A 22,559-nucleotide genomic window follows, 5' to 3' on the forward strand; every position below is an offset into this window, starting at 1 on the left:
CTTAGATGAGGATTATTGGGATTTCCATAACTAAAGCAGTAAGAATAGTGCATATTGTATGAGATTTTTAAGTGGCAATTAACAAAAAGCAGCGAGAAACCCAATGAAGAAAGTCAAGTTGTATATTGTTGCAAACAGAAACCATAGGGTCCAGGTGCTGGAATTAATATTTGGCAAGACAAAATCTTGATGAAATATGCTAGAACCGATTGCCAAAACAAAATGTATTCTAGCCCAGAAGAGGATTAATTTTGTTTAGCTTAACACTCAGTGTATTTTATAGTTCTGTGTAGCGAATTTTTACTTTGAGCCAAGAATCTAAACTGCACATTTATCTCATGGTCACTATTTTGTTGTGTTTGGTTTGGTTTCCTTTGCTGTGTGGGCCAACATTTTTTGAATGCAATAGAACTGAGCAAGGTCATATACAACTCATGCTTACTGTCAGCTGCTGACATGGAAATGAGCAAGACAGTATAAGACATAAGCATGACTTGAATAAAAGTGACTGAACCCATTTGTTGGGATTGCTACTTTATGACTGTGTTATCTTAAAGCAAGAGGACACAGCAAAATGTAGTTATCCAGAAAAAGGTTCAGTACCAAAGTGCATTCCTAATGCTAAGGAATACACTTTCCTCTTCCCAATATTATTACAATAATAATAATTATCTTTAAGGAAATATAAGGAACACCTCAAATAGACATAGGGACACATTGGCTGCTTCTCTAATGGGCCAAGGGTGTGAGACTTCAAAATATAGACACAATGAGAAACAATAGCAGCCTTGGGGATGTCTTGGTAAAAATATTTCCCTATCTGCATAGAAATTCACTGTCATTGTGAACGGCCTGTTCACATTTATATTAAGGAAAAGATTGTAACAACATAAACAAGATTGTGCTGGAAAAAACAAACACTGTGGCAATAATTCATTGTAAGATTAATTTATTGTAAATTCATGGTAAGAGATCACATTCATCTTTTAAAAAATAAATGTCTGACTTGTAGCAACCATTAAGGCAAATGAAGTAACTTTTAAAGTAATGACCGTATCGTCACTCAGAAAAAATTCTGGGTCAGGGCAAACATCTGTTGAAGATGGCAGCAATATTTCTACTAGACTAAACATTCCACAAGGATAAACAAACCAGTAACATTGGAGGTCCTAGACTGCCCAATATCCATAGATACAGACCATTAAGAAACATTTCCACAAATTCTGATGTTTAAATGCTGTCTCATTTTCCCAATCTTAAATTCAGCTCTCCACATTTCTGAGTTATTTTTTCTAAGTGTCCTCATGAAAATTCACCAGCATTTTAGTGCAAATTTATCATAAAATGCACTTTTCCATATGAAAATCCATTTTTCTGTGCTATTATACCAATATACAGAAAGCATTTTTATCCACACTTCACTCTATTACATGTACTTTGGTACACATTACTTGGCTGGGAAACTGCACTGCAAAATTCAGATAAGTGCAAATTTTGAAGGATGGCTGTGTTTTGATTTGTGTACTGCTGTGGACAGTGTGAATTCAGTGAGTTTTACTGTGAACTGAATTGAATTTCTCCTCCATCCCTACTGAGCCTGTGTTTTCCCCATTCCTTGCCTCCAGCACAGCTACAAGGAAGAGGAAATCACAATCTTCCACCTCCATTTTGGCATCATACTGGAAGCCTAAGCTATGGTCAGCCTTAACTAGGTGCTATTGAAACAAACCAGCCTAATAAACTAAGATTTGAAGTTGGCTAGTTTCATAGTTCAGACTTAACACAGTTTGTTTGGGTTTGGACATAATGCTAAACTGTGTTCAGCGTTATGTCTGAATGAGGCGACTGTGTTTGCTTTATCACTCTGAAATGCAGAGAAAAATAGATAGCTGAACAGAATCACAGAATTATAGAGTTGGAAGGGACCCCAAGAAGGTCATCTGTTTTATCAGTCGTCTTCTTCTTTTTGCAAAGTCTATATATCTTTCTTTCTTTATTTTTATTTATTAAAATATTTATATATCACTATTAGAAATAAAAAAAAATCGGCATCTTGTAGGGTAGAGTTACTTCAGAGTTTCCTCCAGCAGCTTCTCAAGCATAGCTGAATGAATGTCATAGAATGGCAGCCCATCTACTTCCATTGCCAGACTAGCAGTTTTCCCACTGCGTACTTCGAGTCGCTGTAATATGTTCAGCAACTTTTCTTCCTGCACAAAAAAGTACGATATTGTTGTCAGTACAGCTGTTATTCAGAAACTGTTCAACAAGACTATGCTAAACCATTCAAGATATTCCGCTCATTGGTTTTTGAAAACTACTTCTCACACAGCCAATAGATCAGAAACGTACCTCGTGAGATAAAACTCTGGAGTGGTCTGTTTGCTGTCTTTTGAGATTATGCAAGACTATCTATCAGTTTCTACTGACACCTTTGAGAATTCAGTCATGCTGAACATCATCACATGTAGAGTTCAGTACATATAGGATAGGTTAGGAAAGGGAAGGGAAGGAAAGAAGGAAAGGTCAATATGGTAAGCCAACCAAAACTCCTTTGAGAAGATTGCTTACCTTCTTGGACTTGATATCCTGCCTTTCACTCCCCTTAAGGAGTCTCAAAGCGGCTCACAATCTCCTTTCCCTTCCTCCCCCACAACAAACACTCTGTGAGGTGAGTGAGGCTGAGAGACTTCAGAGAAGTGTGACTAGCCCAAGCAGCTGCATGTGGAGGAGCAGGGAAGCGAACCCGGTTCACCAAATTACGAGTCCACCACTCTTAACCACTACACCACACTGGCTTCTGAGGGCCAGCGCCTCCTTCCCACCAATGATGCAGGGCTGGGACGCCAGGGGGTAGTTTTGCTGAAGTGTGAGCTTTGGCATACGCTCCTGGCTTGAAATCCAGCTCCACACCAGCCTGCCAATTGGCCAATGGCAGGCTGGCACAGAGGGCGAGGCTCCTTGCGGAGCTTGCCTGAGGCTTCCCTCAGGCTTCCTGCAGGTCCACTCCCAGGGGATTTAAACAGCCCACGCCAGCCCCCAACACCCAGCTCTTCTCCTTGCTTTCCCCTCCAGAAATAGGGTATCCCATTAAAGGGATCTGTGAAGGAGTTGCTTCTGTCCATTTGCCCAGACGGGGGCTTGGGTCTCAGTGCAAAAGAAATGACACCTAAACTATGCTTTTAAAATTATATAGTAATAGAATTTCAGGAGCTGGCATGTTCTCCAGAGTGAATGAGCAATTCGGATTAACAGCTGGAAATCAGATGATGATTCTTAATTATTAGAAGCAGAAAACTGAGGGGCAAAAGTTCATGAGAGGCTCAGCTTAGGTGGACAAATCTTTGAAGGATATACCGTATTTTTCACCCCATAGGACGCACCACCCCATAGGACGCACCTAGATTTTTTTTGGGGGGGGGATAAAGAAAAAAAAATTATTTGCCTCCCAGGCGCGGGGCTGGCGCGGGGGAAGCCCGAGCTTCCCCCGACCCCAGCCCCCAGAACAGGCTGCTGCCTGCAAGCCTTGCAAGCCTGGTGCCGGGCGCGCGAGGCTTGCGGACATCTGCCTGAAGCACAGGGCGTACTTCACAGCGTGCCCCGTGCTTCGGGCTGCAGGCTGCCGCCCCAAGCCTTGCGCGCCCGCACACACATTTCCCCTTCATTTTTGGAGGGGGGAAAGTGCGTCCTATAGGGCGAAAAATACGGTAGTTAGATTTAAATTCTGAGACTGGAAAGTGTTGTCCCTCACAAACGTTGAATTGTTCTATGTATGAAGTCACTCTGCATTACATTTCTTGGGGTTGGTTTTACTGAAGCTTGGAGTTTGTGTAGTTGCCTTATTTGGGAGTACAGAAGGAAATTTCACCTGGGTCAAACGGACTAGTGGACTTCTACTTTTGCTTATTATTATTCTACTGTACAGCTTCACTTGAGTCATGTATTGCTATATGGTCTTCAGGTACTTTCTCTCTTATAAGAGAACACAGAGTTGTAGCTTGTACAGGTAGATTGAAGGATGATGAATAGGTTGTTCTGTTTGTCTTTTGGACAAAGAACATTAGATGGCGTTTGGTCTCCTACAACCTTATCTGCTGAGAGACCCTTTAAAAATGAACCAACCAATGTTCAGGCAGTCATTGTTGGGAGTAAAAAATGAAAATGTTTTTAGTCTCATATTAATATCAGGCCAATGACTAGTGTTTAAAGAAGAAAATTTGTACAAATATATAAAACAACACCAAACAAAACAAAATACTATAATAATAAAATTCCTAGTAATTGTATATACAGAACACTAGCAATAGAAAACAACATTCTAAGTTTCTGAAATTAGTTTCTGGAGAATTTTGCATACAGCAGCACGGTATTTTAGCCACACTGGAAGAGGGGGACTTATAATATGTCTTTGTCCCTTAAGCACTTAATGGGCACAGCTCTTTTCCCACGGCTACAACAGTGATGACTTCTACATATCAGAAAATGAGGCCTAGATGTGAAAGGGTCAATATCCTAATACAATCTTTTGGGACTATCTTCTTCAAAGAGAATACCTTGGCCACAGATGGAAGTGCTGATGACCATTTCATTTTGGCAGATGACCTAGGAAATCCCACAGCTTTCCTCAGATAGCGGTCATGTATTTCACAGGTGTTGAGGATATATAGGGCGCAAGCAACAGCATAGCCTCCCCAGTTGGAAACCCCTTAAAAAGAAAAAACAAACTATTAAATAGAACGCACAAGTTTTGAATGTCTGTAAGGTGTTCAAACAAGGTATCAACCGAACAACCTATAAACCTACGGACTGCCAGCTCTTTAATAATAATAATAATAATAATAATAATAATAATAATAATAATAATAATTTTATACCCCACCCACTCTGGGCAGCTCCCAATCAAGTGTTAAAAACAATACAGCATTAAATATTAAAAACTTCCCTAAACAGGGCTGCCTTCAGATGTCTTTTAAAAATAGGATAGCTGCTTATTTCCTTCACATCTGAAGGGAGGGCATTCTACATGGGGGGTGCCACTACCGAGAAGGCCCTCTGTCTGGTTCCCTGTAACCTCACTTCTCGCAATGAGGGAACCGCCAGAAGGCCTTCAGCGCTGGATCTCAGTGTCCAGCTGAATTTAATGCCATTGACACCTACATGATAGAAGGAAATTTAAAAGCGAGAAGCATTCCCTCACTGTTAGGTCTAGGCTCAGACGGCAGTGTACAATCCTTTGGTGGGCTTCCTCTATGGTGGGATTCCACTGGGTCATGCCAGTGAATCATGGTTGGGTTAGATAAGGAACAAACATATTGTTATGAGTACGGGGGTGCGGGGCGTGTGGATCCCCATAATGTCTGGATTTAGTAGATGATAGAATTAATCAAGGTTTGGTTAAAACTGTGCCAAACGCTGTAACCCTGGGCTAAACTTATGCTAACAGCAGGCCAACTTGGCATAGCCGCTAAATTAGGCCATTAGCAGGGGACTATCAAGGAAATCATCGGAGGGCAAAGGCTGCCAGACATGCAGGGAGGGGCTCCTCCTTCACCTGTGTGTGCTAGTGGGCAGGGAAAGAAAAGGTTTGGGGTTTCAGTGTGGGTGATACAGGCTGAAGGAAAATTATGGTGTTTTGCAAGAGCTTTGAAAATCGGGGGGGGGGGGAGAAGGAAGGGGGCAGAACACCATGTGAGCTGAGGAAGACAGGATGGAACAAAGACACGAAGAGAGGATGGCAGATTTCTCTGTCTACTAAGTTTGCTAAACCTATGGAAGAATCTGAATGAATGAATCTTTACTGCTAAAAGCTATAAGCCATCACAAATGGTAACAATGTATAGGATGCAAATAATTGATTTAAAACTGAACAGCAACAACAGCAAAGCAAACGTACAAAAATGCAAAAATCACTCTTGCATATGTTAAGCACTCCACGTCTCACACTCCCCCTTATGATACCTGATCAGATCTGCAGGATCTGATTTCTTTCTGCAGGGCCTGTAAGACAGAGTTGTTCCGCCTGGCCTTTGGCTTGGAATCAACTTGATCCCCTCCCCCTCTTTTCTTTTTCCTTTCTCCTTCTGTGGTGGAACTCCTATTTGGGGACTTCCCTGGCTTCTTTCTGGCCAACGTAGGACCAGTCTGGGTAGTTGGCCTTGGTAAAGATTTGACGTTTTCATCCCCCCAAAAGTTTTTGATTTGAGTTTCTACTGAAATGAGGCTGCATTTTAATGTTGTATTTTAATCTTGTTTTTAAGTTGTATTTTAATCAATTGTTTTTATACCTGGTGTTAGCCACCCTGAGCCCGGTCTTGGCTGGGGACGGCGGGGTATAAATAAAATTTATTATTATTATTATTGTTGTTGTTGTTGTTGTCGTCTTGGTACCTAACTCTCTTCTATGGAAGAATCAAGAGATGATGATGATGATGATGATAAGCTACCTGCAAAATTTCATCTTGGCATCTCAATGGTAATAATAATAATAATAATAATAATAATAATAATAATAATAATAATAAATCCCAGTAGTGAAGCAGCCAGAAAATTGTGGGGTGTTGGGTGTTGTTGGGCACATGCAGGGGGAGTGAGGCAGGTAAGTCACATTGTGCAAGTGACTTGCACAGATCAGATGCATTTGTTTAATAATGCCCTCTGTTCCATGTAAGTGTTCCAATTTCATATATACATTTGGCCTGTCCTTCACTTACCTGCAACAACTGTAAAATCAGCGTCCACATTACAAGCTATAACATCTCCATTTTTAATGTACTTCTTTACAGCTTCTTTCACTTTTCCCATTCCCAGTTCATTTCCTCCATCCCCAATGCCTAAATTAAAATTGACAAGGTGTGGTGAAATATCATACTTATTTATAAATACAGTATAAACCGTTAATGAAGCATACAATGTTACTTTAGTGGAGGGTTGGGTGTGTTGTTGTTTTTTAATAGCTAGGTGGTTCAATTCTTATTTAACATACAACTTTTATTATAAAACTAAAAGCATTGAACAACAACTACATGAAATCCATGAATACAAAGTTAAAAACACAGCAATGCTTAAACTAATTTAACATCAAATTATCAAGGAAAAATTAAATTATTGGTAAATTGTTAATCCTGGCATATATTATCCGGGAGCAAACGTCCTGCTGGTGGGCGACCTAAACGCAAGGTTAGGTCCTGATGACCCCAGTTTACAAACCAAATACAGGCAAAAAATAGGGTACCCTGATGATTTGGGCCCGGAGGTTTTACAACTACCAAGGCAGTCAAAGGATCAACATTCAAATTTTGCTGGAGCCTGCCTCCTCAAATTCTCTAGGCAGCTAAGTCTTCATATCCTAAATGGTTGCACCAGGGGCGACATCCCCGGGGAATATACATTCATGTCTGGGGTAAGATCCAGCACAATTGATTATATGTTGGCGGACAGCGAATTGCTAACAAAAATAGTGAATTTAAAAGTGCTCCCATTCATAGAGGATACCATTTCCCTTTGCACCTCCAGGTGTCTCCGTTAAACGAGTCACCCTTCCTGAGAACAGTATACCCTGCAGAGATCACCGCATTCGAGCGACCTGGCTGCCGAGTCAAATAGACCCTTGCACTTGACCCCAAACTGAAGAAGATTCTAACCTCTGAAAAACTCCGTACAATTTTAACTGACTTTGGGGATAATCCTAGGCCTGAAGACCCAGTTTCCAAGTATGAGAGCCTGCTCCAACAATTGAAACCCTATCTTTTTAATACCACAGAAAAAAGGCCAACTAAACCAATAACATCAAATAAACCCTGGTTTGATTACACCTGCTTTGAGGCAAAGAAAGCCCTGCAAAATGCTTACAAAGCTGCCCTGACAGCCGAAAATTCTGTCAGACACCAAATAGGGACCGCTTTCTAGCGGGAAGGTAAACAGCGTTTCTGTGTGCGGCTCTGGCTCGCCAGAGCAGCAATGTCACGCTGGCCATGTGACCTGGAAGTGTCTCCGGACAGCGCTGGCCCCCGGCCTCTTGAGTGAGATGGGCGCACAACCCTAGAGTCTGTCAAGACTGGCCCGTACGGGCAGGGGTACCTTTACCTTTACTCTGCAGCCTCTTATAGTTGTCTTATCTTATAGTTGTCTTTTAGTTCTTTTGCTCTTACAGTTGTTTTAACTGCGTGTCTTTGTTGGTTTTTAGCTCTTATCTGTTTTAATTATTAGTTTTTTTTATTTTTTTATCCACCCATTATCTGTGTTTAATCTTGTATTTTATTCGGATGTTTTATGCCTGTTTCCTTGTCCTCATTTGCCCTAACAATTATCGGTCAAAAATCCCAACTGCTATTTTATCTATATGCTTTTCTTAATCCTGGTCTATGACCATAATAAAGTTCATCTCATCCTGGCATATAGTCTAGATTCTACTTTTGCTGCTAAACTAATTGTTTAGAATTGTGGTCAAGTTTGTTACACAGAGAGGAGGGATGCAGGCATTGAGTTTTATCATTTTCTTGTTAACAGCTCTAATCATTTTCCTGCTAAAGGACATCTCAACGCTTCTCAATGCACTTCATCTGCTGAACAGTTCTTCATTTAGAATTGTTAACAGAGTATTTAAAATGTCATTTCTTCTTTTTTTCTAAAATGGTCATGTTAAAGTAATGTTTCTTCTCTAGCAATAGGAGGCAATATAATAATAGCCAATTAAGGATTCAACAGTTAATCAATATAGACCTACATTTCATTTGACCAAAGTGAAAGTCAACATCTGTCTTAATCAACATGGATTCCAACATGGACCATGATTTATTGGGGCCTGTAATGGTCAACCAAGAGTACATCAGGTACATTTTGGGGAAAAAATAAAAATCCAGATCAATATATTTGCGTATAAAACAAATCAATGCAACTTTGTCAAATTAAAAGTAGGTACTGTAAGCCCATTAATCATTTTATTTCACTTTAGGATTTGAGCAAGCTTACTAAACCCGTTTTGAGTATGCAGCTTGGACCCATTTCCCAAAGCTTATCCCATTATTAAAAGCTTTTGATATAAAATGACCATTCAATATAATCAAAGGGCTTTTCATCTTACAGAACAACATTACTGCCTTTCTAACCTGTGCTAGAGATCTGCAACCTCCCAGATCATCATTTTCACTCCTTCTGAAGATTGGGATATTTGCCCATCTCCAGCCTTGTATCACTTCACCCCTCCCCCAGGATTTCCCAGTGATCATAGACAGAGGTCCGTAAAGTCCAACAGGAAGCTCATTGGGTCTTGAATTCAAAGTAGCTATTTCCTGACCAAAGTAGCTATTTCCTGACCAACTCTTTATCCATCTTGAAATTCAGTCCTGAACCGTCATCGGTCATTCTACTTCTGCAAAGTTTTACACGGCAAACAAACTGGAATAACAGACATCAACCTTTATGGTTTTCACTAGCATGCAATAATAGTAGTACATCCTTTAGGTTATTGAACAAAAATGGCACCACACTTACCTGTTGTAGTAATTCCTGGGATATTTTGTGCAGCTAGAAAGAGTTCATCAATGGGATCCACTAAATGCTTAATATTAATTTTTCTTGCATTATAATAATTGCCATCAGCAGCCATCCCAGTACGTTCAATTGCTATCAGGTGATTAAATCTAGTTAACGGGGGAGAAATTATATTATGAGGAGCAGTTCTACGATTCAGATCTAATAGATTTACTTCTGCTCTTTTTGTTTGTTCTTGTACAGCCCCCATGTCAGGCGAATGCCACTATCTCTTGCCCCTACCCTCCTGCAATCCCTCCATTCACATATATCTCCCTGTACTATTCTGGACTATTCGAAACTGGCTATTATAATTCCACTGGCAACCTGCTTCTTCCACTTTCCCCCATCAGGTCTTTCTTCTCACCCTTCACTCTTTACTAGTAAGAGGGCTTAAAGACTGCCATGAGATAAACAGTTGTGTCTTCCTCAGTTTGCTTACTCCTTTGCTTTTTAAAGGAACATACCTAGGCTTTTCTGGATTTCCATCTTCACACAAAAACAGCAAAGCTGAATCCACAGAATCACTGTGATAGCTAATTATAGGGACCGGTGTCTCCAGTATCCCTAGAATATAACAGAAACATAATATATTCAGTGGAGGATAAAAAGACAGTAAGGCTCATGCAATAATTGCATTAGAGTAAAGGTAAAGGGACCCCTGTCCAGTCGTGACCGACTCTGGGGTTGCGGCGCTCATCTTGCTTTATTGGGCAGCGTACAGCTTCCGGGTCATGTGGAACCAGAGCAGCGCAAAGAAACACCGTTTACCTTCCCACTGGAGCAGTACCTATTTATCTACTTGCACTTTGATGTGCTTTCGAACTGCTAGGTTGGCAGGAGCTGGGACTGAGCAACGGGAGCTCACCCCGCCGCGGGTATTCGAACCGCCGACCTTCTGATTGGCAAGTCCTAGGCTCTGTGGTTTAACCCACAGCGACACCCGCGTCCCAAAATAATTGCATTATTTCCTTGCAATTATAACATTTTATCAGCTGCTCAGTGGTTTGGGAAGCATGGACCTAGCTCATTCATGCCTTACTCAAATGGCTTTCCATCACTTTTACAAAAATAAATGGTCTTGGGAAGAGGAGGTGGAGTGTTACTGCAAGAAGGCAAAACCAGAGACACAGAATGTAGACCCAGCCATAGATTTACTTTGGTACTGCAAAAAACCATTCAATTCAGGGTTGAAGAATCCAGGCGCTTCTGATGTCCAATTCCCACCAGATCCAGTCAACTAGGCCAATGGTCAGGGATTTAATTAACATTATATACACCGTCTTAGCCACATGTGGGGAATGTGCTATGAAGACATGGACCAAGGGCTGTCCTGACTTTTCAGAGGAGAGATAATCATGGGGATGACAGTTCTGGTAGCACCCCCACGATAAACATAATACTTATGTCTGATCTGGCCATGGCGATACATGGTGCACTTTCTTTTCCCCATGACTGTATATGACCTGGGTCCAGGCTGGGTCTTCCCTTTATCTTCCTGGAAGTTGAGAATGTGGTCATTTTTTAAAAATTTCAAGATATCTTCCTCTTAGCTCCACTTAAAACTCTTGTTTTTAAAGCAAGCAACACATAATCAAGTTATGTTTACAATGGCCATGCCATACCTTGTTCAACGGCTTCCTTGATGATCTTTTCATTCAGATTCAGAGCTCTTTGATCAGTTACGATAGCTACGTTCTTCCCCAAGGCCTTCAACATAGCTGCCATTGCAATAGCCCCTGGAGGCCCATCGTTCTCTTCAGGCGGCTCATACTTGAAGTGGGTAGGGAATCCAGTAGTAATCAGCACAGACTGGGCATGGGAAATGGACAGACATGCCTTCAGGAGTTCATCTTGAGTAAGCAGATGAGTCACACCTCTGTCCCCTAAAGGCAGATGAAACAACTTTTTGAGTGAAATCATCCCTGAGTGTTACGCCTTGCTAATAAAATATTAATATTTTAGATAACTATTGGAGAATTCACCCGCACATTTCAAGCAAGGCCTAATCTGAGCGCAATGCTGATCCACAACAGGCTTTCACAATATCCACTACAATATCTCACAGAACCAAGGCACAAGAATTAAAAACTCAGCTCTTTCTCCTTGCCCATGATGCAATACAGAGGTTAACCATGCCCTGTGGAATGCCCTCCCATCAGATGTCAGAAGGAAATAAACAACTATGTGACTTTTAGAAGACGTTTGAAGGCAGCCCTGTATAAGGAAGTTTTCAATGTTTGATGTTTTCCTGTGCTTAATGTGTTTAATTTGTTGGAAGCTGCCCAAAGTGGTCTGATGGGTAGCATATGAATTACTGATAAGAACAAGAACAATAATAGATATATATTGAATGCGTCAGTTTTTGCAGGAGTTATTAGCATTGGCTTCCTTCTGTTTCTGTTACATTTTTCAACGCATAAACATGAGTGACACATAGGCAAGGCAAGGGTTAAAGAGGCAGCAGGTGAATTGCATGGCTAAGTGTTCATGACCCAACCAACAATCCAGCCCTATTTCTCTTCCTTTTGAAGAGAGGGGCAAGCACAAGTTTAGCATGGCAAATGACAGGCGTCTTTGCTCTGGGCAACCTAACAGGCACTTTTGCAAGTGGGTGGGGCCTGGTGTCTCTGTATCCTTGATGCTGGAGGTGCTGGCTCCAACTTACTCTCCAGTAGCTTTCCTGGAGGAGACTCCTTACTGACAGGAGTGGCAGTAGGGGTTGGCAGTGGAGGTGGCCCTTGAACCTTCCTCAGGATCCAGCTCCTGACTCTCTTGATCACTGGCCCCCTCTTCCAGCTTAGACGTTTATTGATTTCATCTCTCTCATCTCAATCAAGCCCTCTCTTGGGTCCTCTGGTTCCAACTCCCTGTCCTTTCCCAGCCCTGCTTCCTCCTCACAACACTTCCATTACCCTCCATGATTTCTCTATGGGGCTCATGACACAGAAATGGGCATATGCATATTATCAGGAACAGAGCGCCCCTTTAGTGTCTCAATCTTCCCTTTGACAAGAGCTGATGCAGGAAAATGTGCTGCAGACAAATCTTTACAATAAAGTTTTTCAATAAGAATGCGTCTACCTGGGTCTACTCCTACCATGTCTTCCAGACATCTGATTTTTCGCACAGCTGCTGCTGACGTGATGCTGTAATGCAAAGGATTCTGACAAATATGATAGACTTCAGGGACATCTTTACCATCACCCGCTGCGGCATCCTCAACTTTCAGGTCAGTAATAAACATGCAACCAGGAGCATGGGTAAAAGCAAGCGGAGACTCTGAAAAAGACAAATAGGCAATCTTGTGGGACGACAGATCTCTAAAAACTCTCTTCTTTGTACTCACCCATGCAGCAATAAAAATATGTTGGATACTGCTGTTTAAGCCATGTCAAAGGGGAAGGCCCTGGCAGAACCGGAGAGGCCGCGGAGCGATGAACCTCCGTGCCCAGGCCTGATCCTGGATAAGACCTTGCCAGTGGCCACTTGGAGGCCAAAGGCCTGAAAGGGAGAGGCGGAGCCCATAGCGGAGTCCGCTCAGCGGCCAGGAGTCATCCTTGGTATCAGCAAGTGGGAGCCTCCGTGTGAAGGGTAAGTCTGTCAATATGGCAACCCTAAGAGGGGGGAGGAAAGGAGGGGGAGAGCAGGTGGGTGAGGAAGGGGTTAGCGGCAGGGAGGGGGCAAACGGCAGAGATGAGGGATGGTGGGGGGTTTCCTGATGGGAGGGGTGTCTGGGTTCGTGCCCTTCGGAACATGGCAACCCTATAAAAATAAACAAGAGCAGCAGTAGCATTGCAAGCAAAGGCTTGAACTGCTCACCTCTGGGGGTACCCTATTTTAACCTGAAAGGCAGAGTTGTCTGGCTGTACCTCCAGTCAGGAGACAGACCCCACATTTAAGTATGGTCCCTGTACAGGAGCTGAGAAACAATTTTGGAAGTCTTTGGAAAGTACGGATGTTCATTGGAAACTGAAATTGAAGCGGAATTTGCAGCACTTTGCCTGTTTGTCTGCAGTCAGGAAAGGAAAAAATTCAAGTGAATATTATGAATGAATATTCATGAAAAAATACATTACTCAATAAATGACTTTTTAAGCATTGTTTTGATGTTTACAATGAAATGAATCTAAGTTACATAAGTTATGCAACTTATGCTAAATAGAAGGCAGTGAGATGAATAACATAATATTTGGCAGAAAATTTGACAGTAGCCAATAGTCTTTTCTTTTTATGTCTGTGGCAGCATCCTGACAAGGTTGGAGTTGTGGTAGAGGGTGATAGCTTTTTTTTTTTAAAGGCAATTTCCAAGTTTAGGTCAGGCTTAATAGAACAGTATATGGACCCACACTGGAAACAAATCTGTCAGGTTTTTCTGGCTGAGTTTTTATTTAAATTTGGTAGAAAAGGTAGCAATTTTCTATACTATAGGAGAAATTCTAAAAAATCTTCATTGTTTATACATACTGCAATTGCTGACAGCTTCTGCACCTGTAACCCCACAGGCCCAAAAGACTGGAATATCCCCAGGTTGAGCCTGTACCGCATCGCCATAGTCTGGATTGGAAAGGTCTTGGATTCCTAACAAACCTGTAATCCCAAACACAATAAAATCATATGAATATTAAGGGAGAGCTAAAGGAAAACCCAAAGACATCGGCCTGCTGTTATAAAACAGCAATAAATGAAGCGATCCTATACATGTCTACTCAGAAGTAAGTCCCACTGAATTACAGTATGGCAGCCTTATGTCCTGTTCGTGGACATACTTTCTTAAGGGTGTGGTTGGCTGAATGTTGCTGGAAGATCCCATTCCCCTTACAGAGCTACAATTCCCAGAATTCCCAGGGAATTCTGTTAAACAACTCTGGAAACTGTAGCTCTGAGAGGAAAATGGGGTCTCCTAACAACTCTCAGAACCTTTAACAAATCACACTTCCCGTGATTCTTTGGGGGAAGCCTTGACTGTTTAAAGTGGATTATACAACTTTAAATATATTGTGTAAATTGGGCCCAAGTCTTACATTAGGTGTCAATGTGAAGTTCACTTAGGCTATTCCTGTATTTGTGTATAAAGTCATCCCAAAACTAAGCCTGGATGGGAAGTACGTTTCCCTAGAGAAACACATTAGCAGCCTATGATACGTCTCTGTCTCTCTTTCACACACAAATACAGATATTTTAATTACATATTTTTTTTCTTATGCACTGACCAGGGTTACCAATGTGAATTGGTGCTCCATGTGCCTTTTTCATCAGATAGGTTGTTCGCACAACTGCTTCCAATTTGTCTTTAGGAATAGGTCTCATGGTTGCTACTAGGTCACAGTGAAAATGTTCTGTATCCCAGCAAGGCACAGCAGTCTGGTAAAGTTTTAAAAATATACATTTCAAGAACTATTTGAGGATATTTCCAAGAAAAGCTACATTGGAAGCAAAACAGGACCACCCAAAAATGAGCTTATTAATGCCCCCTCCCCCTATATACGGAGGATTCCCTGGATATGCATGTCTATACGTTTGCAAAATCTTTTTAACCAGCCTCCCTCACAGCCCAATATGTCCTTATCAGCTTGCAGAATTTGTAGGATGTCATAATACTGAGAACATAAGAGATAAAAAAGAAATACTGAAATGACTCACTTCTTTGTCTGGATAGAAAACTGGGTTCATATTTTTTGGGGGGGGAGGGATGCTGTTGTAATAGGTTTTGTTTTGCTGATGTAAACCAATAAATAAGAAGCCACCAAATAATCTCTTCTTACCTTGTACATGCTAACATTACATTTCTGTTCGACATTTCTTACAGGAATGCCAACTTCCTGGAGCGCCTTTTCAAATGTGAAGCTGCAGCCCAGGTAGAAGGTCACCATGTCTTTAAGCTGCTCAGAAAATTCCTTCAGACTTGTCAGAGTGCCTGTACATGCTCCATTCTCGTATTTCTTGTACTGCAGACAGTCGGTTCTGCAAAAATAAACAAATATTATCCCCAAGAGCCTTCTGAAAATGATTATTTGAACTGGGTAACAGGATTCAGGCTGCACTCTTTTACTAACTTGGAGCATGGCCCACTGAACTCAATGCGCTATCAGGATACTGCCCTATTTCTGTGTGTACATTCCACTATGTTTTGTCCACACCAATGGGCATTAGACAGCTGCTGTGGGTGGAGGCACGTGTTCACTATAACGCTTGTGGTGGGTGCCATTTCATTACTCCTATTTATTTTTAAAAATAAATGTTTCAATTATCACTAAACCACTTTTCTTGGGGTTTTAAAAAAAATGTAATCAAGCTGTAGCACTGTAACACCATAGCATTCATATTTTATGAGGTTTTAACCATAGCATTATAGTGTAATAGCCTTCTATATCTCATGCACACATGCACACAAACACCCCAGAGAAGTCTTTCTGGAATAATTATAAGACTGGTTTTGTGTGTGGGTGTTTTTGTGAGTCTTTCCTAGATGCAAATGTAATAAAGTTCTGGCATATGTAAATTGAAAAAAAGATCTGGCATATGTAATTGAAAACAAATCTGAGGACAAATTGTGGTTTTATCAACCCTGTGAAAACAGTTTCTGATAATATTAAAGAAGCTGCGGTAAAAAGTACATTGGTGCTATAGAATGCCATGGCAACTGGCTTGCATGTCCTCCATGCTCAGGCTTGTGTGCTGGTGGGGATACGGGACGCAAGGCACATATTTCAAACTTTGGCGGGAATGAACTCTGATAGGAAGGCTTTGGTCAGATGCACATAAGGAATATTACAAACGACAATACTGAATTTACTCGAGAATTATCTTTGCTTTCCACGTTTATGGGACTTAATATTGCATTTGCTAATTACGATAAGACAGTGGACAACCTACATTTACCAGCGTGGTTCAGAATGATTTGGCCATTAGAAACAGCAGAAAGAAATTAAGAGACAGCACTAAAATCCTGATTATGAAAGGAAAAGAAAAACCACAATCATCTTATGCCACCTGGCAGAACTTTTATCTATGCATACCTAATATCAGCATCACTGCTCAGAGATGGGCATTTCCATTCCCCTGGTTTACTTCTATACAGCAGTGGAAGTGGCCCATCATTGGCTTGGCAAAATTTTTCAAAGTCATCCGCAAGAGATTTGTGAAGAATCACAACGTTTGCCTGTTTAAATCCTGTGAACATTACAAAGCTCACATTTAAACTCATACACATGCAAACAGTATGTGTTCTGAAAGTATTTCTCAGGCATTCCATTTTCAATTGATGTTTTCAACATTAAAGGTAAAGGTACCCCTGCCCGTACGGGCCAGTCTTGACAGACTCTAGGGTTGTGCGCCCATCTCACTTAAGAGGCCGGGGGTCAGCGCTGTCCGGAGACACTTCCGGGTCACGTGGCCAGCGTGACGAAGCTGCATCTGGCGAGCCAGCGCAGCACACGGAACGCCGTTTACCTTCCTGCTAGTAAGCGGTCCCTATTTATCTACTTGCACCCGGGGGTGATTTCGAACTGCTAGGTTGGCAGGCGCTGGGACCGAGCGACGGGAGCGCACCCCACCGCGGGGATTCGAACCGCCGACCTTTCGGTTGGCAAGTCCTAGGCGCTGAGGCTTTAACCCACAGCGCCACCCGTGAATAGTATATTGGAAACATATGCTAAGCTGAATCAAGAATCCAGACTTGAGGCTAGGGACTGACATTTGTGCTGTAATACCAGTTTTCTGCTATTTTATGGCAGGGAAATAAAAGGATGTGCCTTTGATTCAGATGTAGTTTCTTCACTGGTTTTAACACACAACATTTTGTCACGTTCTTTTTCTATATGTTGTTCTATGTTTTTGGCTTGCAACAAGATCTCCAGCCTATTCATGAATTTTCAAACTGAGGACAAAAAGGCAAAACAACCTGAAAAGGCAAACAACTTTAAATAGCAGCAACTAGTAGGTTTGCTATATTAAGACAATGAGTCAAGTTTTATTTTATGCACTTTGTAAACAGCCTCAGGCCACAAACAGTGAAGCTTGCAAGTGAAAAGTTAGTATTTGTGGCATAAATAATAAAAAGAATAAGGCTACGCTGAGAAGTAATTGTGGTTAGGTAGCACTCTAAATTCTAAAGCTGTACCCTTAGCAAACTGGTTTTAAGTATTATGCAGTGTATATAAACCATCTTTTGACTGAACGTTATACTTGTCATGATTCACTTAATAAAAATGAAATGAAAATAAAAAACAGGGATATTAAATGTATACTCTTTTTTATTAGTATTATAAATCAAATGTATATTCCAATACGTTATTGTTGATTACAGTGAAGCTTACCTGAGATGTAACTTCACAATATTGTGCTCAGTTGATATTCATATTTATAAAACGACTTTACATTGTATGTAAGAACTGTGCATACCCATTTATCAAAAATACTTATGATGCTTCAGATATATAAAAGAAATATTCCTAATTCTAAAATATTATTATAAAGAAATAATTTGATCTAAGAGAGAACAAAAAGCAATGTTCTTGTGATAAAACTGAGTGACCCAAATTGTTGTGGAAGGGTTTTAATCCGAGTTACGTTGGGAGCTAAAAACATCTTCATTATAAACCATTTTTAAAATACCTGTTGATTTCCTCCTAAAACAGGATGGCTAATCCCCATGTTAGGGCCCTGGTCCAGCCCCTCAAGCAAACTCCCCCCTGCCCCCAGAGGGGTACAAATCGGTCCCTCCTCAGTCATCAACTTGATCGTTTTATGAGCAGTGAGCAAGGATGAATGTGACCCTCAGCTGAAAAACAGATTAGTTAATGCCTATCATAAAAGAATATCACTAACATCTCCACTTACATTCAACATGAGGAATATATTTTTTTTACCTTCTGCCATTCCAGAAGTATTGCTAATGCTGAGTTTATTTGTTCGAATTAGACTCCTGACAGCATGTGGCAGAAGGGTTTTCAAGCCGCCTATGAAAACCATATTTTCATCCTGAAATAACAGAAAAATGTGATTACATTTGGGGGGGTGGGTAACCCAATGTCAAGTAAATGAAGGTGACGGGACTTCCCCTTCCTCTCCTCCCTGCTGCAGCAGATTTCCAATTGCAGAAGAGGAACTCCATTCTACAAGAGGGGTGACACAATTGGATGTCATCTGTTCTAATTATATACAGTGGCACCTTGGTTCAAGAACAGCTTAGTTTATGAACAACTTGGATTAAGAACGCTGCAAACCTGGAAGCAGGTGTTTTGGTATGTGAACTTTGCCTTGGAAGCAGAACATGTTCCACTTCCTGTCGAGTGTGTTCCATTTGTAAATTGAGTCCCCCGCTGCTATGGGAAAGCACGCCTTGGTTTAAGAACGCCTTGGTTTAAGAACGGACTTGCGGAACGGATTAAGTTCATAAACCAAGGTACCACTGTATTTTTACTCTTACATGCAACTTTGTTGCAAATTACACCATGGAATGCATATGGATTTTGTATTACATTTTTTTGTCTTTGGGAAATTGCAATATATTTAAAAGTACTGTACTTATAGAAACAAACAGAACACCCAGTAATATTTAAAGCAGTGATTTTATCACTAGGTTGAGAAACATCAGTTTTATCATTTATTCACCTTAAATTGTCACCTTAGAAATATTTTATTTGGACCTTTTTAATTTAGCTGATTAAATTGCAAAGTATTGGTTAGAAGGCTGGGCAAGTGAGTCCCTATTACTTTCTTTAGTAACTGTTCGATTGATACTTGTTTTAAAATATTGCTTTAAAATATTACTGAAATTACATTTTATTTTATTTTTTGTTTCTAACAAACTCAGGCTAAATCTATTTACTTAAATTTACCTTGCTACATTATGGCTTCGCTACTTCAGACATAACAACAAAGTATATACTAATGTTACCATTTCAAGCATTTTGCAAACTTCAGTTTCAATCAAAACAAAATGCTAATTACCTCACCTCTAAGGTTAATTTTAATTCTTCTGAAGACATTGCTAGGAAGAAAGATAATTTCCGAGGGAGAAACAGAGGTTTAAAGCATGAAAGATTCACTGGTGTTCTTTTAAAAGTAATGAGGTAAATATTCAACACATAGTTATACATTTCTAGCAAATGCTAATCTTTCTTAACAACACCTGGTATTTTTCATTATCTTGTCAGTGCAAGACTCCAGATAAACAGTTATATATTTATGCCTATAATAATCTGTATCTTTAGCAATCTTTTTGTAGGATATTCTAGAGGGGTAGCTGTGTTAATCTACTTTTTATAGCCAACACAAACACATACACAAGAGTCTTGCAGTGTCGGTTACAGATTTATTGTGGTATAAATTTCTGGTAGTAGAGTCCACCTCATCATCTGGTGTAAGCTCCAGTGGACTCTAGTTAGCCATTAGACTCTCTCATGGAATTAAAATTTTAACTAAAAAGGAATTTAAATCTCAAAAGTGCCTTCCATAGCAAAAACCCTCTTTAAAATGTGACATTTGAAGTTACTTTCTCCAGAATGACATTTAAAGAGCATTTCAATTTGGCCTCACTCTACAGCAGAGCATTTCACTTGTGGTCCAAGGACCACCAGTGGTCCATGAGCTTCATTCAGGTGGTCCCCAGGTTCCTAGAATTCTTTGGGGGAAGACCAGGAGTGTGTAAAGTGGTGTGACACTGCTCTAAATGTATGGTGCAGACCCATGTTGTGCTCCCTTTATCTCATGGAGTGCTGCAGAAACTATAATACTCACTTACAAGACTATTTGTTTAAATTAAGTTCCAGAGGTTGGGTTTTACATTTATTAGGCTGCAATCTGAAGGTGAACACGCAAATCATCTTTCAATGAATATTAGATTGTGGTTTTTATTTTACTTTGTTTTTTAACATATTGTAGTTTACTAATCTGATTGGTTATCTGTGGGTGGCACATTCTAACTTTTGAGAATTATTGCTGCAGGTTGACTTTTTCAAATCCACATTGTCAGTGAGATTTAAGCGATCTAACCTACGAACAGGATTGAGGTGTTTTCTTTCCAGAGCATTGTTTATAAATAAGGCTTATAAATAACGCTTATGCTCATATATATGTATATAAATAAAAATAATAGCTATCCCTGTTTGTGCTAATCTTAACACTTTCCCAAGTTGCACTATTGTAACCTGACTGTAGGTGGTGTATGAAAACTGTCTAATCACAAATATTTATTTTTATTTCCTCTATCATTATTCACATGCCAGTTTTTCATTGCTGTTCCATTATATTTCTTGTTGCAAATAATATTATGTGTTATATTCAGCTTTCATCTTGCCCCCCAAAACCGTATTTACTTATCTATACAACTGAACTTACTGAATTTCCTACCCTTCTAAACATATTACATATGTTAGGGAGAAAATGTATAATTTTAATAAAAAGTCAGAGAACATAGTTTATTCTACAAAGTATAATACAAATAATGCAATTTTCACCTCACATTTGTTTACTGCATTTGTGAATGGGTAATAAAGGTAAAGATAAAGGTACCCCTGCCCGTACGGGCCAGTCTTGACAGACTCTGGGGTTGTGCGCCCATCTCACTCAAGAGACACTTCCGGGTCACGTGGCCAGTGTGACAAAGCTGCATCTGGCGAGCCAGCGCAGCACACGGAAATGCCGTTTACCTTCCCGCCAGTAAGCGGTCCCTATTTATCTACTTGCACCCGGGGGTGCTTTCGAACTGCTAGGTTGGCAGGCGCTGGGACCGAACAACGGGAGCGCACCCCGCCGCGGGGATTCGAACCGCCGACCTTTCGATCGGCAAGCCCTAGGCGCTGAGGCTTTTACCCACAGCACCACCCGTGTCCCTTGTGAATGGGTAATACCCAGTGTTATTCCTAGTGGGCCCACTGAAACTAAGATTTAATTACTAAAGTCGGTTGATTTAAATGGATTTACTCTTGTGACTTTAAACAATAAATCCTGGAAGTTTAACAAATCTATTTCCATGATCTCAGATGTTCAGTTTCCTGTTCCTGTGACAGATGTGGTATCCAGGGGTCAGCAAACTTTTTCAGCAGGGGGCTGGTCCACTGTCCCTCAGACCTTGTGGGGGGCTGGACTATATTTTGAAAAATAATAATGAATGAATTCCTATGCCCCACAAATAACCCAGAGATGCATTTTAAATAAAAGGGCACATTCTACTCATGTAAACACACGCTGATTCCTGGACAGTCCGCGATTGGGCCAGATCCAGCCTCCGGGCTTAGGTTGCCTATCCATGATTTAAATGGACTTACTCTTGTGACTTGAAATGATGAATCCAGGAAGTCTAAACAATTCTATTTCGATGATCTCAGGCCTCCAGTTTTCTATTCCTGTGACAGATGTGGTCTCAAAAGTCTTATCAGTCAATGACTACCATACAGAATCACACTGCCTTGGTTCTTGCCCCATGGAGTGACCTTTCCCAAAGTAAGACAAATACAGGGTAGCTTGGTAAAGGGCCTGAAAAAGCGATGTCCATAACATTAAAAAAAAAAATGCTGTACAGCTTAGTCCTGTGTTGAAACCAGGAGTCCCACTGTGCCCAGTAAGCTTCTTCCCTAGTAAATTGTTTAGGATTGCAGCACCAAGAGGGTCTTAAGAAGCACTCATTAAGTCTTCTGTCCCACATATAACTGTGCACAAGGCTGCCCCATTAATTTCAATACTGGAGAAAACATCCGTATAAGAGGAAACTGAAGACAGAAACCGCAAAGTGACACACACAATAGAAAATAGTGTGGTTTTTCTTCTTCTTTGCCAGTCTGTAATGTTCCTTATTAGAACTTGGTTATTTGAAAGAATATGAAACCAGAGAGAGAGAGCTTTAAATACATAGCACAATACTGTAAACAGATTAGTGAACAGATTGCTAAACGTAATGGTGCCAAACACATCTACATGTGTGAATTTGGTTCACTGCCTGATACAGAGTTCCAAGAAGAATAACAGCTTGCACAAATTCACAAAATTCTTTCAATAAAAAAATGCCTGCTTGTTTGCTTTTCTTCAGA

The 22,559-nt window shown here is 40.7% G+C and overlaps 1 protein-coding gene across 2 annotated transcripts in view; it reads right to left on the reverse strand.

Moving 5' to 3' along the window:
- Positions 1–932: 932 nt before the first annotated feature.
- DGLUCY (D-glutamate cyclase) overlaps positions 933–22,559 on the reverse strand; it is a 30,507-nt gene continuing 8,880 nt past the window's right edge. Inside the window, exons 2-13 of one of the 2 annotated variants that reach the window (XM_028717697.2) lie at positions 18,399–18,510; positions 16,548–16,701; positions 15,294–15,492; positions 14,742–14,892; positions 13,996–14,118; positions 12,613–12,810; positions 11,154–11,414; positions 9,996–10,095; positions 9,490–9,638; positions 6,711–6,830; positions 4,554–4,705; positions 933–2,210 (exon numbers count right to left, since the gene is read on the reverse strand). In XM_028717697.2, the coding sequence (XP_028573530.2) occupies positions 2,067–2,210; positions 4,554–4,705; positions 6,711–6,830; positions 9,490–9,638; positions 9,996–10,095; positions 11,154–11,414; positions 12,613–12,810; positions 13,996–14,118; positions 14,742–14,892; positions 15,294–15,492; positions 16,548–16,701; positions 18,399–18,501 (1,854 nt within the window). In that variant the 5' untranslated portion in view covers positions 18,502–18,510 and the 3' untranslated portion in view covers positions 933–2,066. Of the gene's footprint in view, positions 2,211–2,351; positions 2,452–4,553; positions 4,706–6,710; positions 6,831–9,489; positions 9,639–9,995; positions 10,096–11,153; positions 11,415–12,612; positions 12,811–13,995; positions 14,119–14,741; positions 14,893–15,293; positions 15,493–16,547; positions 16,702–18,398; positions 18,511–22,559 lie in introns of those variants that run through there. The other variant, XM_077924792.1, reaches the window with a different exon arrangement.

This window comes from Podarcis muralis, chromosome 1, assembly GCF_964188315.1.
Source record: "Podarcis muralis chromosome 1, rPodMur119.hap1.1, whole genome shotgun sequence".
Taxonomy (NCBI): Eukaryota; Metazoa; Chordata; class Lepidosauria; order Squamata; family Lacertidae; genus Podarcis; species Podarcis muralis.